Below are 17,889 nucleotides of genomic sequence, written 5' to 3'. Positions count from 1 at the left end.
GATTATTTGGAAGGCTTGGGAGTTAGAGATCAGCCTGGAACGTAGTGAGACCCCATCTCTACTAAAAATAAACAAAACACAGGAAGTAAGTGCTGGCCACTGCCAGGTTGGGCAACATGGAGAAACCCCATCTCTACTCTAAAAAAAAAAAAAAAAAAAAAAAAAATCAGCCAGGCGTGGTCCCAGCTACTCGAAAGGCTGGGATAAGAGGATTGCTTGAGCCCAGGAGATTGAGGCTGTGGTGAGCTATGATCATGCCGCTGCTCTCCAGCCTGGGCGACAGAGCCAGGCCATATATATATATATATTATATGATTTATAAGGATATAAATCATACAATATAAGGATATAAGGAAAGAGATATTATATATACATATATATATATATACACACACACACAGTGAAAGTATATATTATATATATATTCCATATATATATGGAATATTATATGTTCCTTATAATTTACATATTATATATTCCTTAAAAATTATATATATATATAAATTATATATATAATCCTTATAACATATATGTTTGAGCACTTTCTATGTATTAACTTATTGAATCTCTGTAATAACCCTAGAAAGTAGGTGCTCTTCCTCCCATTTCAAGGATGAAGGAACAGGAACGGAGAAAGATTGAGCTTCAAGGCAAATAGCTGGTAGGGGCTAGAACTGGGATTTGAACCCAAGAAGCCAGGATCCAGAGCTAGTCCCTTGACTATCACACTATCCTGCCTACCCGAAGAAAAGTGAATTACTTAAAAAAAAATTCAACATTAGTACCACCTCAGTCACTGCAAACCAATCTACCTGCACCTTGGATATAGGAGAGCAGAGGGCCAGGGCCAGGGATCTCCAGGCTGACCTAGTGCAAATGCAATGTTTTGTTACTTTTAAAATTCTGGATTGAGTATTGGAGTGGCTGGCAGAGAGGAAAGGGAGTGTTGATAAAACTTCAGGGCGATGGATGGTCAAAAATTTTTGACATTCTTTAAACTTTACAGGCCCAGAAACAGAAGGGGCTGGGCACCTGGACTCCTGGGTCTAAGGGAGGAGGAACCGGGGATCTGGACTCCTGGGTCTGAGGGAGGAGGGACTGGGGGGATCTGGACTCCTGGGTCTGAGGGAGGAGGGGCTGAGGATCTGGACTCCTGGGTCTGAGGGAGGAGGGGCTGAGGATCTAGACTCCTGGGTCTGAGGGAGGAGGGGCTGAGGATCTGGACTCCTGAGTCTGAGGGAGGAGGGGCTGGGGGCCTGGACTCCTGGGTCTGAGGGAGGAGGGTCTGGGGGCCTGGACTCCTCTGTTTTTTGTGTTAACCTCCTATATGTGGAGAATCAGAATTAGTGGCTGCAGAATTTCTGCAATATGACAGGGCTGGGTGGCTGGGTTGGGAGACACTCAGAGGGAGGTGAGATAAGGAGAGGGAGGATCTGGAGAATGTTGGCAGGGAGGGAATTCTGGGAGAGAAACAGGAAAAACAGGTAGGAGGGGCGCATCCCGGGCTAGAGTGGCTCCTAGGTCAGGGTCAGCAGCATCCGACCACACAGAGGATCTTTGATGTTAGGTGGCTGGGGGTGTGGCCAGGCTGTGAGTCACGGAGGACTCCTCTGTCATCCTACCCCCTTCCCGAGGTTCTTGGGGAGCAGGAACCACCATTTTCCTCCGGCACTGGTTGCTCACTTCTGGAGACCCTGTGGGACCCCGGTGTCCTGTCTGCTGCCATCCCTATCCCCTCCGTAAACCTCCTGCCTCCCTCCTCACTTGTCACTCGTGAGATGGTCAGAAACACTTTCAGTATTGCCTGGCGCGGTGGCTCACACCTGTAATCCCAGCACTTTGGGAGGCCAGGGTGGGGAGATGGTTTGAGCTACTGTGTGTGTGATGGAGCAGCTGTGTGTCTGGAGTTTCTGTCCCTGCCCGGAGGGATAGAGGGTGCACAGGTGGCTGTCTCTGGGAGATGGGTGCTAGGTGACTGACTTGCACTGTGCCATGCTAGGCTCTTGAACTCCTAGGTCTGAGGGAGATAATTTTGTCACCATGTGAACATGCCTGTGTACAGAAGAGTACGTGGCAATCTGAACATCTGAGCACACACAGCATCTGTGTGTGGCACTGAGATACTGTGGGTGAGGTGTGCGATCCTGCAAGGCTGCCCCGGAGTGTGTGTACCTGGGGACACAGCTGCACTTTTAGCTGCACCTGCAGAAGCAATGCGTGCCTGTCTGCAGAACTTGCAGAACTGCATGTGTGCTTGGCCATGACTGCAGTTGTGTGCGTGGTCCTTGGGGTGAGTTCATGAATGATGGCAGTGCCAGGCCCATCAGCAAGGGTAAGAACCAGGTGGCTCATGCCTGTAGTCCCAGCACTTTGGGAGGCTGAGGTGGGAGGATCACCTGAGGTTGGGAGTTTGAGGCCAGCCTGACCAACATGGAGAAACCCCATCTCTACTAAAGATACAAAATTAGCCAGGTATGGTGGCGGGCGCCTGTAATCCCAGCTATGCAGGAGGCTGAGGCAGGAGAATCGCTTGAACCCGGGAGGTAGAGGTTGTAGTGAGCCAAGATTGTACCACTGCACTCCAGCTTGGGCAACAAGAACAAAACTCTGTCTCAAAAAAAAATTAAGAAACACTTTCACACCCCTTCCAACACTGATGAAGTCGACATGTTCTCTCCTCCCTCCTCCTCTCCTTCTTCCTCTCTCCATCCTTTCTTCTCTCTCCCATTATACAGGCAGGAAAAACTGAGATCTGGGAAATGGGAATATACCATGGAACAGGGAGGGCAGGGCCAGGGCTCAAAACCAGGCACATTTTTCTTTCTAATCTCCTTTCCAGAAACGTCTCCTCTCTCCAAACTTAGATCATCAGACTTTTTTTCCCGCCTTTATTTTTCGGGTTATAAAAGTGCACATTCACAGAAAAGTACACAGAAGGAAGGAGACACCTCATGACAACCCCAGTATACAGTCTGGGACATGTGTTTGCCGATTTGATTCTATGAATATTTCATTTTTCATGGCTAGGATCACATCACATACCTATGTATTTTTGTCTCTTCCTTTCGTCATTTAACATCATAATAGCCTAAACATTCTTGCATAACACTAACAATTCTGTCTAAGTATCATTTATAATAGATTTATAGTATCATTGTGAGCTGGGTGCGGTGGCTCATGCCTGTAATCCCAGCATTTTGGGAGGCTGAGGCAGGAGGATTATTTGAGGTCAGGAGTTCGAGACCACACTGGTCAACATGGTGAAACGCTGTCTCTACCAAAAATACAAAAAAATAAAAATAAAAAATTAGCCTGGTGTGGTGGTGCACACCTGTAGTCCCAGCTACTTAGGAGGCTGAGATGTGGGAGTGTGCACCTGTAGTCCCAGATACTTGGGAGGCTGAGGCATGGGAATCACTTGAACCCAGTAGGCAGACGTTGCAGTGAGCCAAAATTGCACCGCTGCACTGCAGCCTGGGCAACCAAGTGAGACTCTGCCTCAAAGAAAAAAAAAATCATTGTGCCCAACCAGACTATTATTTAAGCCATTTAGTACTTTTGGAACATTTTTGATGTTTCTGCTTTTTTCTGTGGTAAATACTATTCTGATGAATTTAAGTCATATTCTACATTTTGGATTTTTTTTTTTTTTGGTAGCATCTTCCTAAGACTAGAGATACTGCGCCAACGGCAGTGAATAAGGGTGTCAGTGTACGTTGACAAACGTGTCTTCCATAAAGATTGTACGAACTTCTAGTTCCAGTGTTTGAGAGTGCTGTCTCACTGACTCTTCTCCAGCACTGAGGGTTTTGTGTTTCTTTATTTGTTTTGGTTTTAGGTCTTTGCCAATTTGACTGGTTTACAAACAGGTCATGACATTTTAATATATCTTTGAGGAAAGGTAAAGTCATAGATCATCAGCGTCCTTATTCCTGTGCATTTTCTGTTGGAAGCACACAGTTATTTAACTCTTGGTGGGGTGGTTAGCGATTCTTTCTCATGGTGTCAGTTATCCACTTGGTGAACTTGCAGACTTGAGTGTAGACTCCCGGGTCATTGGGTTGGCCGCAAGGGAAAGTTCCCCAGGACACCAGACCTTGCAGGGTACCTCTGCACACCATCGGTCCCCCTGAGTCACCCTGGAGGGAATAGGGCAGGAGATTAACTTTGGCTTCACAGCAAAGCCCAACTCAGTCTCATACATTCCTCAGTTATCAGTCTTTGTCTTGCATATTACGGACTTCCACCACAGCCAGTGAGAAGAGACTCATTGTCTCTGGGGACCAATGGGAGAGCTAGTGCTAGGGCCTCACTAGGTTCTTTGAAGACATTGGTTTGAGCCTTGGCCAATTAGACCAATGGCAGAGAAGGGGTGGGGCTTCCAGGATTGGAGCACTATTCATTTTCCAATGTTAAGAGCCCTGCTTCGGGCCTGGCGAGGTGGCAGCACTTTGGGAGGCTGAGGCGGGCAGATCATGAGGTCAGAAGATCGAGACCACCCTGGCTGACACGGTGAAACCCTGGCTCTACTAAAAATACAAAAAATTAGCCGGACGTGGTGGCGAATGCCTGTAATCCCAACTACTCGGGAGGCTGAGGCAGGAGAATTGCTTGAACCCGAGAGGAGGAGGTTGCAGTGAGTCAAGATTGCGCCAGTGGACTCTAGCCTGGGTGACAAAAAAAAAAAAAAAAAAAAAAAAACCGTGCTTCAAGCTAGTGGGAGAAGGAACATCACCTCCAAGGGGTGGATGCATGCCTTCTGGCACAGGAAAAGGGGACACGATGGTCTCGGAGACCAGGGTCAAGACCAGTTACATAATTTACAGGGCTTGGTGCAACGTGAAAATGCAGGGCTCTTTGTTCAAAAATTATTAAGAATTTCAAGACAACAACAGGAATGTGTTAGACTGAGTTTGAGACACTCCTGAGTGCGGGGCTGTATGTCACTGCAGAGCCTGCACATTCGTGAAGCTGGCCCTCACCAGGGGAGAAGGGGAGCACCCTATTCTCTAGGACACCTCTCTCCCATCACCTCTATCCCTAACGCTCACCATCCCACCTCCCCTAAGAGCTGAAGTTGCAAATGTGAGCGAGGAGGATGGGTGTGGAGAGACAGAGAGAGATAGGGTTGGAGAAGAGAGGGAAAAGAGAGACAGGCAAAGAGATGGGGAAGAGGGAAAGGGGATAGAGAGAGAGAGATGGTGATGGAGAAGAAAGAGGGAGGAGAGGGAGAGAGACAAAGAGATGGGGGGGAAGGTGTGGGGAGAGAGATAGGGTGGGGAGAACAGAGAAAGACTTGAAGAGAAAAGGAGAATAGAGAACGACCTATAGAGATGGGGGAGCAGCTGGGGAGGGAAGAGAGAAGAAAGAGAAAGAGACAGAGTAGAAAGGAGGGAGGCAAGGAGAGTAGAGGGAGAGAGAAAAGAGGGAAATAGAGAGAGGGAGAGGGGAAGGCCAGGGAGGAGACAGAGGGAGGAAAAAGGAGGGGGGGCAGGGAGGGGAGAGAGAGGGAGGGATGGAAGGAGAGAGAGACAGTGAGAGAAAGAGGGAGAAGAGAGAGAGCAGAGAGACAGCGAGGGAGAGAGAACAAGCTAGTTCAACACAGAGAAAGAACAAAGAGGAAAAGAATGAAGCAATTTCATCACAATGAGAGATGTGGGGAGGGTGTTCAGTAACAGAGCGAGGTTGAGGAAAGACCAGGAAGAGGGAACAGAGGAGGCGGAGGGAAAGAGCGGTTGCCCAGGACCAGGGCCAGAGTCAGGTGAGTGAGTCATTTGCTTCAGGCACAAAACCTCAGTAACTGCACTACATAATACCTCAAAGCAATCCTCAACACAATCAAATGTAATACATAAAACTGCATCATGGGCACAGTATCCATGGTTTAAATGAAGACAGTGCCAGCACAGTGCTGTGCTGAGCCACGCTGGCGCCTATGGCAAGGGTAAATTCGGTCACATCTACCTTCTCTTTATTGAAAATGGTGACATTTTGTCCATCGTGGACTCCTGCATGAATTTTTTTTTTTGAGGGGGGCACAGTTTCGCTCTTGTTATCCAGGCTGGAGTGCAATGGTGTGATCTCAGCTCACTGCAACCTCCACCTCCCAGGTTCAAGCGATTCTCCTGCCTCAGCCTCCCAAGTAGCTGGGATTACGGGCTTGCACCACCATGCCCGGCTAATTTTGTATTTTTTAGTAGAGATGGGATTTCTCCATGTTGGTCAGGCTGGTCTCCAACTCCCGACCTCAGGTGTTGGCCTCCCAAAGTGCTGGGATTACAGGCATGAACCACCGCACCCAGCTGTGAATTTTTATTTTTCTTTTTGAATCTTGCATTATGATGTATTTCAATCACTGAGGTTTTCGGTGCCCCCTTAAGCTTTGGGCCTGGGGCCAGCGCCTCACTCTCCTTCCCTGGCCCCACCCCTGCTTTCTCACCCCCATTAAACTCTCTGTCCCATCCCAGGGCCACATCGGCCCCTAAGTCAGCTCCCACACCTGGCCTAGGCAGAGAATGAGATGAAGAAAGCTGAGGAAGCCAGGCCTGGCAGGAGGGCAAGGCTGGGCTCGGTACCCAGTCACTTGGTCAAGCTCTGTGCCTGGGGCATGCAGACAGGGCACCCAGGACTGGGGAGGAATGGGGGGGTGTCTCACATTGCAGGCGTTTTTCTTGGAGTCAGGGATGCCAGCGCACAGCATGGAACTGCCCAGCAAGTCCTTGTAAACCTTCGAGCATTCCTGGTTAGAGATGAGCTTGACATCCACGCACATGAGGTCAGAGGGAAAGGTCACTGCGGGGAAGAGCCGGGAGAGCTGTCAGTCAGACAGGATGGGGTCTGAGGACCAGAGGGGCTGTAGGTCCAGGCTCCTGGGTCTGAGGGAGGAGGGGCTGGGGGCCTGGACTCCTGAGTCTGAGGGAGGAGGGGCTGGGGGCCTGGACTCCTGGGTCTGAGGGAGGAGGGGCTGGGGGCCTGGACTCCTGGGTCTGAGGGAGGAGGGGCAGGGGGCCTGGACTGCTGGGTCTGAGGGAAGACGGAGCTGGGGTTCTGGACTCCTGGGTGTGAGGTAGGAGGGATGGGGGCCTGACTCCCGGGTCTGAGGGAGGAGGGCTGGGGTCTGGACTCCTGGGTGTGAGGTGGGAGGGATGGGGGCCTGACTCCTGGGTCTGAGGGAGGAGGGCTGGGGTCTGGACTCCCGGGTCTGAGGGAGGAAGGGCTGGGGCCTGGACCCCTGGGTCTGAGGGAGGAAGGGCTGGGGCCTGGACTGCTGGGTCTGAGGGAGGAGGGGCTGGGGGCCTGGACTCCTGGGTCTGAGGGAGGAGGGGCTGGGGCCTGGACTGCCGTGTCTGAGGGAGGAGGGCTGGGGCCTGGACTCCTGTGTCTGAGGGAGGAGGGGTGGAGTCTGGACTCCTGGTCTGAGGGAGGAGGGGCTGGGGGCCTGGACTCCTGGGTCACTGAAGCCACCTACCATCTGGGCTTGTGGTAGTGCCCCAGCCGGAGACAGTACATGTGGTTCCTGGGGGGTCACAGCGGGAGGGCAGCTGGACTTTCTTGACCGTGGATGACAGCCTGGCCGGCCTACTCAGCTTCACGAGCATGAGGTCATTCACATGGGTCTGCGTGTTGTAGCCGGGGTGGCGGAACGACTTCGAGGCCGTGATCCTCTGAGCTTTCCTGTCTCCCAGCTTATCACTGCCTAGGTGCACGGTGTACCCACTGGGAGAAGGGAGCGACATTCAGAAATTCAGATAGACACTGTGACGGGGGGGGGGGACAGAGACCCAGAGAGAGGGACAGAGACCCAGAGAGGGGGACAGAGACCCAGAGAGAGGGACAGAGACCCAGAGAGAGGGACAGAGACCCAGAGAGAGGGGGACAGTGACCTAGAGAGAGGGACAGAGACCCAGAGAGAGGGACAGAGACCCAGAGAGAGGGGGACAGAGACCCAGAGAGGGACACCGAGCCGTAGGCACAGAAAGACAGCTCCCGTTGCGAGTTGGAGACGCTGCTGCAGCTCCAGCAAGCCTTGGCTGGCACCTACTTCATCTTGCAGTGGGCGGCAGTGAGCACCCAGAGCTCCCCGACCAGGACACCCCCGCAGTGGAGCTGGTTGCCATTGAGCAGGGCCACCTGCCATGGGTGGGAGCCTGGTGTACATGGGACGCCATCAATAATCTTGTCACTCCCACCTGGATGGAGACATGGAGGAGCATGTGGGTAGCCAGCATCAGGGGAAGGCGGAGGCTGCACCCCAGGAATTCCCAGAGTCAGAGGTGGAGAAAGACAGAAATGCGCGGAGAAACAGAGAAAGCAAGGGCTAGGGATAGAGAGACAGAGGGAGCCCACTCAGAAAGCCAGGAGGTGCATCTCCTTGGGGGAACCACAGAGAGATGGTGAGCGCAGGAGGCAGGGCCTGGAGGGGACAGAGACTCCAGAGTCAGCAGAAGCAGGAAGAGTGGGGGCTGCGGCTGACAGTCTGGTCCTCCCAGGAAGGGCACTGTTTGAGGAGGGAGGGCTTCTGACTCAGGGACTCCTTGGAGAGGGTCAGTGGGGGCCCCGGGTGAGGTCAGGCTTCCCAGTCCAGCGTTCACCTTGTCCAGAAGCTCCCTGGGCTAAGGACAGCAGTAGGATCTGCAGGGTCAGGAGAAAGGGTCCTGCCATGGTGCCCTGCTTAGCCGCTCTGGGGCTGCCAGGCCAGGAACAGCCTCTTCTGCTGGAGTTGGGAAGGAGAAAGCATTCAGGCCCAGCCCCTCCTCCCTTGGACCCAGGAGTCCAGGCCCCCAGCCCCTCCTCCCTCGGACCCAGGAGTCCAGGCCCCCAGCTCCTCCTCCCTCAGACTCAGGAGCCCTCAGACCCAAAAGTCCAGTTCCTCAGACCCCTAGAGACCCGGGAATCTTGGGTCCAATTTTGGTCCTTCCCACGGAACCCAAACTTCTGAATCGCTAGTTCCTTTTTCCCTAAAGACCCCAAATTGCAGACCTCCAGGCTTTCAGTTCTTGGCCCTCGAGTTCAGGCTGCAGCCCCCGCCTCTCGGAAGCAGAGTCAGCCTTGGACCCCGAATAACCCCTCCCCCCCACTACAGGCGCACCCTAGATGCCCCCTCTTCTCACCTCGAGAGGGTCTGATGTGATCCAAGTTTGGACCTAGGCTGGCACAAGGTTGAGCTCCGAGTGTCTCAGGCCCTCTGCTGGGCGGTGCTCTTATGCTACCCGGGCCCCACGCCCGCCCCCAGTGCCCTGGGGTGCAGGCGGAGTCGGCTCTGGGACACCCCCACCTGCGTTTGCGGTTCTCCTTATCTGGAACCCCTGACGCAGCTAGAGCAATTGGCACCACTGCACGCTCTCACCACCCTCCCTCCGAAGGCCGGGCGGTGCCCAGCTCCTGTGCCCAAGCACGCACGTTCCCGCCCTACAGTCCCTCCTGGCAGCTCTCAGGGGAGGGACCAGGTGCGCTGGCTCCGAGGGGCAGGCTGAGCTCTGGGAATAGGCCGTGGCCCGGGTCCTCCTCTGGGACCGTTTCCTTGCCCTCACCCCCTCTCAGGGGTGGCCTAGATCCTGCATCCTAGTTGTGACCTGCCTGTGGGAACTTGTCCAACCTGATCCCAGTCGTGCCTGTAAGCCTGAACCCATTCCCAGCCCTAACAGAGACGTAAAAACAATGCTTTCTCTAACTCCACCCCACTAATATTTGCCATGTTTAGGATATATGTTCTTATGGTGATTTTAATCATGTTATACATAGATTTCTTTACATATTATGTTTTTATAACAAATGTCTGTACTAGACATTATCTAACAGAACCTTTTTTTAGGACTTTGTTTATTTTATTGAGCAAACATTTATTTATTTTTCCTTTTCTAACTTTTAAGTTCAGGGGTACATGTGCTGGAGGTGCAAGTTTGTTGGATAGGTCCACATGTGTCATGGGGGTTTGTTATACAGATTATTTAATCACCCAGGTATTAAGCCTAGTACCCATTAGTTATTTTTTTTTTATCCTCTCCCTCATCCCACCCTCCACCCTCTCATAGGCCCCAGTGTGTGTACACAAAGGAATATAAATTGTTCTATTTAAAGACATGTATGTTCATTGCAGCACTATTCAGAATAGCAAAGACATGGAATCAACTTAAATGCCCATCAGTGATAGACTGGATTAAGAAAACATCCTAGCCGGTGTGGTGGCACACGCCTGTAATCCCAGCTACTAGGGAGATTGAGACAGGAGAATCACTTGAACCCGGGAGGTGGAGGGTGCACTGAGCCAAGATCGTTCCATTGCACTGCAGCCTGGGTGACAGAGCGAGACTTCGTCTCAAAAAAAAGCAAAAAAAGAGAAAAGGTGCTACATGTATACCATGGAATACTATGTAGCCATAAAAAATACAAGATCATGTCCTTTGCAGGGACATGGATGGAGCTGGAGGCCATTATTCTCAGCAAACTACCAGTTACAAGTGGGAGCAGCTAAAAGATGAGAATACATGGACACATAGAGAAAAAGAACCAACCTTCCTTCTTTCCTTCCTTCCCTCTTTCCTTCCCTCCTTCCTTCTTTTCTTTCTCTCTCTCTCTCTCTTTTCTTTCTTTCCTTCTTTCTTTCTTTCCTTCCTTCCTTCCTTCCTTCCTTCTTTCTTTCTTTCCTTCTTTCTTTCTTTCTTTTCTTTCTCCTTCCTTCCTTCCTTCCTTTCTCTCTCTTTCTTTCTTTCTTTCTTTCTTTCTTTCTTTCTTTCTTTCTTTTCTTTTCTTTTCTTTTCTTTTGTTTTCTTTTCTTTCTTTTTTCTTTCTTTTCTTCGATGGAGCATTGTTCTGTTGCCCAGGCTGGAGTGCAGTGGCAGAATCTAGGCTCTCTGCAAGCCCCACCTCCTGGATTCAAGGGCTTCTCCTGCCTCAGCCTCCTCAGTAGCTGGATTACAGGCGCCTGCCACCATGCCCAACTAATTTGTGTATTTTTAGTAGAGATGAGGTTTCGCCATGTTGGTCAGGCTGGTCTCGAACTCCTAACCTCAGGTGATCCACCAGCCTTGGCCTCCCAAAGTGCTGGGATTACAGGTTTGAGCAACTGCGCTCAGCCTCTTTTTTTACTCTATGAAGTATCCTGAAAAAATATCCCCCTCCACCCCAAAATGGGAGAGGTAGGTCAAGGAATACAAAGTAGCAAAAATGTAAGATGAACCAGTTGGAATATCTAATGGACAACAGGAAAAACTATACTAACTGATAGTGTGTAGTATTCAGGATTTTTTTTTTTTTTTTTCTGAGAAAGAGTCTCGCTTTGTTGCCCAGGCTGGAGTGCAGTGGCGCGATCTCGGCTCACTGCAACCTCTACCTCCTGGGTTCAAGCGATTCTGCTGCCTCAGCCTCCTGAGTAGCTGGGATTACAGGCATAGGCCACTACGCTCGGCTAATTTTTGTATTTTTGGTACAGACGGGGTTTCACCATGTTGGCCAGGCTGGTCTTGAACTCCTGACCTTGTCATCTGCCCACCTTGGCCTCACGAAGTGTTGGGAATACAGGCTTGACCCACCGTGCCCGGCCAAGGAGTTTTGCTAAATGAGTAGATTATAGCTGCCCTTGCCACAGGGGAAGAAAATGGGTAACTATGTGAGATGATGACTATGTTAATTTGTTCAGCTATCGTAATTATTTTACTATGTATATACATCGTATACCATCATATTGTACACTTTCAATGTATACAATAACATTTATTTTTTTAAAAAGGGGAAAACTTTTCCCTCTTAGTGCATTTACATCACTTCTCCTTCCTTTATAATCATTGTGTAATATTCCATACTCACTTGGATAGTTTAATAATAATAATGCTGAGATGAACTTCTTTGTCCATCCATATTTGTTCATTGTATTCATTCAACCAGCATCCATTGAACATTTACTCTGTGCCAGAAACTCTTCCAGCTCTTGGAGACACAGCAGTAATAAAACAGAAAATTCCTGTGTTCATAGATGCTCTTGTTTTGTACTGTCAGTACAAAAATAAGCATATAAAATGTAGAGCTTGTTCGGTGGTTGTAAGTGCTATAAGGGAAAATCCAGGCAAGGAAGAGGGTTGCGGAGTTGCTGATTCCCTCTATCCTCTAGGATCCCTGAGGTTATAATATTAGGAAGGTCAGCTGCAAAGACCCCACGTTGAAGGTGACATTTGAGCAGAATCTTGAAGGAGGGATCCAGGTGGCTGCTTGAAGGTGGTGAGTTCCAGGCAAAGTGAGCGGGCAGGTGTGTTAGTCAAGGAGCATGTCTGAAGTGCCCCAGCAGAAAAACCACTGCGACCAGAACAGTGACCAAAGGAGATGGGGGCAGGCGATGAGGCCAGAAATATAACAGGACGCTGATGACAGGGGGCCTTAAAGGTCTTTGCCTTTTATTTTGAGCAAGACAGGAATCATTGCTGGACACATTCCTAAAGGTGGAACTGACCTCAACCTCTAAATTAGATCCTGAAAATGGAATTTATTTCTCCACCCTGAACCTAAACCTTATCTCAATCCTGACCCCTAACTCAATTAATTCTACATTTAACCCATAATAATAGACATTAGTGTTGCATACCCAAGCATTCACCCTCCCTCCCTCCCTCCCTCCCTCCCTTTTTTCCTTCCTGCCCTCCTTCCCTCCTTCCCTCTTCCTCTCCCTCTTTCTTTCCATGGAGTCTCGCTCTGTCGCCCAGGCAGGAGTGCAGTGGCCCAATCTTGGCTCACTGCAACCTCTGCCTCCCAGGTTCAAGTGATTCTCCTGCCTTAGCCTCCCAAGAAGCTGGGACTACAGGCACTCCCCACCACACTGGGCTAATTTTGTATTTTTAGTAGAGATGGATTTTCGCCATGTTGGCCAGGATGGCCTCAATCTCCTGACCTCGTGATCTGCCTGCCTCAGTCTCCCAAAGTGCTGGGATTACAGGCATGAGTCACCGCGCCTGGAATTCCTTTTGCCTTTCTGTCAGAGGCTTCATTTTGTTTGGATAATATTTCATCCTCATCATGACTATAAACCTCAATGAACCAAGCACCGACGCCATATTCCATTTGCTTGATTAGTTTGGAAATGGACACGTGATGCTGTGTGGCCAGTGAGGAGGGGAAGACCACAGAGTCACTTCTAGGAAAGACTTTCTTATTTTCAGAAAGAGGCACTGAAAGAGGCCTTTTTTCTTCTGCTAGATGGTGTCTAATCTGTAGGCAAATTCTGGAACTGTGGCAGCACTCCAGGGTCCATAGAGAGAAGTGACCAGAGGACGAGGCCAACGCCAAAACACTGCAGGTAGCCCACCAGAGAGATGAGGGACAGCTGGGTCTTTGATGAGGTCACTGAGCTGGTGAATTCACCAACGATGGAGCCTCTCCATGTTATGACTTTTTCAGATTCCCTTTCTGGGTTAGAGTTGCTTGATCCTTGTAGCCAAAATCATCTTCACTAAGACCTCAATGCTGAATCAGAATCTTTACTCAGGCTGGGCGAGGTGGCTCACCCCTGTAATCCCAGCACTTTGGGAGGCCAACGCGGGCGAATCACCTGAGTTCGAGACCAGCCTGGCCGACATAGTGAAACTCCATCTCTACTAAAAATACAAATATTAGCCAGGCATGGTGGCAGGTGCCTGTAATCCCAGCTCCTCAGGAGGCTGAGGCAGGAGACTCACTTGAATCCGGGAGGCGGAGGTTGCAGTGAGCCGAGATTGCACCTCTGCACTCCAGCCTGGGCGACAGAGCGAGACTCTGTCACAAAAAAAAAAAAAATCTTGACTCAGTTCCCAAATCTGATCCCAAGCCATAAATCCAAATCCAAATGCAATTGCAACTTGATTCCATATCTTGATACCACATAAGTCAACAAACTCAACCATGCCTCCAGTCTTAGCTCTCTTCCCAGCCCTCATCCCATATCCCATTTCGTCCTATATCCCCCCATTTCAGCCACTGTTAATGTGAAGATAGCTAGTTTAATTTTTAAATTAATAGTCATTTTATTTATTTATTTATTTATTTTATTTTATTTTATTTTTGAGACGGAGTTTCACTCATGTTACCCAGGCTGGAGTGCAATGGCGCGATCTCGGCTCACCGCAACCTCCGCCTCCTGGGTTCAGGCAATTCTCCTGCCTCGGCCTCCTGAGTAGCTGGGACTACAGGCACACGCCACCAATGCCCAGCTAATTTTTTGTATTTTTAGTAGAGACAGGGTTTCACCATGTTGACCAGGATGGTCTTGATCTCTTGACCTCGTGATCCACCCGCCTCAGCCTCCCAAAGTGCTGGGATTACAGGCTTGAGCCACCGCGCCCGGCTAAATTAATAGTCATTTTAAAAAGCTTAGTAATTTGTATCCTATTTCTGACTACCTCTCATCTAAATTTAATTTCTTTCTTAGTTTGTCTTCTATACTATGCATTTCTTGTTTTTTAATGAAAAGTTGTTGATTATGCAATATTTTGACACCAATCCTTTATATACTTAACAAACATGATTTGGATACTAGCTACCTACCAATGAGAATGCAGCAGTGCACAAACTCAGATAGAGTCTCTTCCCTCAGGGAGCTGACAGTCTCATATAAAAGAAAAACAGTCAAATAACTCATAAACAAGTGTAAAATTGCAAGTACAAGGCACGCTCTGAAAGGAAAGTTCAGAGTATTATGAAGAAAGCACTTCCAGAGGGTTTGGAACCAGGAATTGACAAGGAGCTAAGATTTGAAAGAATCGTAAACTAGAAGAAATTTTCTAGTTGCTGGAAGTAGACTAGAGGAAATTTTGTAGTACCTAGAAATAGTAAACTAGAAGGAAATTTCTTCTGGTAACTAGAAGAAAATGGGAGGAGAATGGGGCCTGCACTGTATAGAGAAAACAGCATGTGCCGAGGCCCAAGGTAGAAAGCATTACAGCCGGAGTTCCGAACCCGGGGTTACTGAGACAAGATAATGACCAGCTCTGTATGTCACTGTGAGTCTTGCATTATCCTGTAGATAATGAAGAACCATCTGAATCTCAGTCAGGGAAATAACATAACGAGATTTGTATTTTCAAAATAGCAACCCGGCTGCTGTATGAAGGATGGATGTGGGTGGGGTGTGAAGATAGTGAGCAGCCACGGGGGAAGTTATCGCTGTCGTCTAGATGAGGGAAGATGGTGACTTGGATACAGGTGGTTGAAAGATGGGACGATGCTAAGTACATGGATTCAAAATGCACTCAGGAGACAGAATGCACAGGCCTTGGTGGTGGATTGAATGAAGGTCATGTGGAAGTAGTGGGAGATGTTAAGACTGCAGAGTCTCTTGCTGGATGGACAGTGACGTCATTCATTGAGAAGGCATGGTAGATATGGTCAAATGGTTCTGACACAGTGAGAAGGAGCTCAGACCCTGACATCAAGCAGAATCCTAATCCAATCCTTACTTTGACATAACTCACAACACTTTATTTTGACATAAGCCCCAGTGTTTTTGTTTGTTTCAATAGCTTTTGGGGTACGAGTGGCTTTTGATTACATGGATGTATCGTAGAGCAGTGAAGTCTGAGATTTCAGTGTACCCATCACCCAAGCAGTGTACATTGTACCCAATATTTATAACTTTTTATTCCTTCTCCCCTTCCTAACCTCCCCCTTCTGAGTCTTTTCAGTGTCCATTATACCACTCGGTATGCCTTTCTGTACCCACTGGTTAGCTCTCACTTAACATGAGGACATACGGCATTTGGTTTTCCATTCCTGAGTCATTTTACTTAGAATAATGGCCTCCAGCTCCATGCAAGTTGCTTCAAAATACATTATTTTTAGAGCTGAATAGTATTCCGTGGTGCATATACATCACATTTTCTTTATCCACTCATCAGTTGATAAGCACATAGTTTGGTTCCATATCTTTGCAGTTGTGAATTGTGCTGTGATAAACATGTGCATATGTGTCTTTTTGATATGATGACTTCTTTTCCTTTGGGGAGATACCCAGCAGTGGGATTGCTGGATCAAATTGTAGATCTACTTTTAGTTCTTTGAGAATCACCATACTGCTTTCCATAGAGGTCGTACTAATTTACGTTCTCACCAGCAGTGTGTAAGTGTTCCCTTTTCAACACATCCAAGCCAAGATTTATTGTTTTTTGACTTTTTAGTAAGTCCCAGTCTTAACCCTAAACCTTAATCTATACCCAGTCCTGAGGCTCAAATTCTGCTTTATCCTTGATCAACCCCAGTTTGTATCTCAACCGATAACCTAAAGTGTTCCCTTTTCAACACATCCAAGCCAAGATTTATTGTTTTTTGACTTTTTAGTAAGTCCCAGTCTTAACCCCAAACCTTAATCTATACCTAGTCCTGAGGCTCAAATTCTGCTTTATCCTTGATCAACCCCAGTTTGTATCTCAACCGATAACCTAAACCTTCATTCAGTACTTGACTCCAAATATCAGCTCAGGCTAGCACCCAGACCACAGCCAACCTTAACCTTTCAACCCCTTGACCTGATGCTGAACCTCTAGCTGTAAGCCAGACTCAACCTTGACCTGAGCAGTGAATGCCACCATGGCTGGGTATCAAACCTGCCCCAGGATAGTTCAGACATCAGTCTCCATTCCCATCATATTCTGGGAATCCCACATTCATGTCCTCCCCATGAACCTATCCCCTCACATCCCATACCAATTCTAACACACTGACCCCAGTCCCGCCCCATGCTCATCCTCAACCCAACTGCTACCTAAAATCCCATGCACATTTCCATCCCCAACTCTTTTCCCAACTCCGTGTTTATTTATCCAACTCCCCACACAACTCTGACCATTTTACAAAAACTCTAAAATAAAGTCTGCCAACTAATATCTTGCTAACATTGATGTTATACAAACTCAACTCAAGTCAAGTCCCAACACCTTCTGGGACATTTACTGTCATCAAATCCAAAACCAGATCCCAGAACTTGGACGTCTAGCCCTTCCCATTCCACAGCAGGACTCTGGTCATGAAGGGTGTCAGCGTTCCTGACCTGAGTTCCCAAATCCAGGAGAAGCAGATTCCAGCCCATTTGACCTCACAGCTCCGTAACTCAGCAATCTGTATCTTTCCTTCCTGGCTTCTCAAGGACAAAAATGGTAGCAAGACTTCCAGTTTATTATCTATTGCCCGCATCTTCATCCTTCAATTCTCTCCTCCCTCAGTCCTCTGCCTGCTCAGCATGTCAGAAAGACGAAGGAGCCCCGTTAGCCATGTTATTCACTCCTAAGTCACGAAGACGTCTCTCCTCTGCTTCTCATCATCTATCATCTATCATTCTGTAAATTATATTCTTAATTGTTTAACCTGATTCTGTTGCCAAACACTGGTCATCACAAGCAGAGGAAATCTGTCTAGGGTGGTTGGTTTTTTTTTTTTTTCAGCACCCCGCCCAGACCAGAGAATATAGGAGGTACTTAAATAAATAAATAAATACCAGTCTGCAAACCTCTGGCATCCACAGATTCAGTCCTGACTTAATCTCTGAGCTGTTCCACCCTGCAGTATGATAGGAAGAACTAGAAAGAACTTGGCTTCATGAGTCAGCCCAACCCAGATTTGAATCCTGGCTGCCCACCCTGTGACTTCGGGTAAGTAAGTGACTTCATTTTTCTGAGTCTGACTTTGCCCCTCTCCAAAGTGGAAGAGAGCAAAACCTATTTATCGAGGCAAATGGGAGGATCAAATAAATTTATCAATGGAAAATTGATGGGCACATAACAGGCACTGAATTAACATTAGTTCCCTGAGCCCATCACCCAGGGAATAAAGAAGCAGCTCCCGTATTTTTTTTCTGCATTTAGTGTGGTGTGGCAGGTGCTTCACAGATTTTGTCTGTATTCCTCATATCGGTCCAGGTGAAGACTGCCATCCCCACTTTAT

General features: G+C 48.5%; 1 protein-coding gene across 2 annotated transcripts; it reads right to left on the bottom strand.

Moving 5' to 3' along the window:
- Positions 1 to 3,521: 3,521 nt before the first annotated feature.
- KLK7 (kallikrein related peptidase 7) lies at positions 3,522 to 9,318 on the bottom strand. Of its 2 annotated transcripts, none has more exons than XM_017512482.2 (6): positions 9,111 to 9,318; positions 8,592 to 8,713; positions 8,042 to 8,189; positions 7,469 to 7,716; positions 6,656 to 6,792; positions 3,522 to 4,139 (listed from the first exon to the last, which is right to left on the bottom strand). In XM_017512482.2, the coding sequence occupies exons 2-6, from the start codon at positions 8,659 to 8,661 to the stop codon at positions 3,984 to 3,986; spliced, it is 759 nt and encodes a 252-aa protein (XP_017367971.1). In that variant the 5' UTR covers positions 8,662 to 8,713; positions 9,111 to 9,318; the 3' UTR covers positions 3,522 to 3,983. The 2 variants fall into 2 exon arrangements, with proteins under 2 accessions (XP_017367971.1, XP_017367972.1); XM_017512483.2 differs by having other exon boundaries at positions 8,592 to 8,710.
- Between the last annotated feature and the right edge of the window lie 8,571 nt (positions 9,319 to 17,889).

Source organism: Cebus imitator, unplaced genomic scaffold (assembly GCF_001604975.1).
Source record: "Cebus imitator isolate Cc_AM_T3 unplaced genomic scaffold, Cebus_imitator-1.0 Scaffold473, whole genome shotgun sequence".
Taxonomy (NCBI): Eukaryota; Metazoa; Chordata; class Mammalia; order Primates; family Cebidae; genus Cebus; species Cebus imitator.
This window is presented reverse-complemented; position numbering and strand designations above follow the sequence as displayed.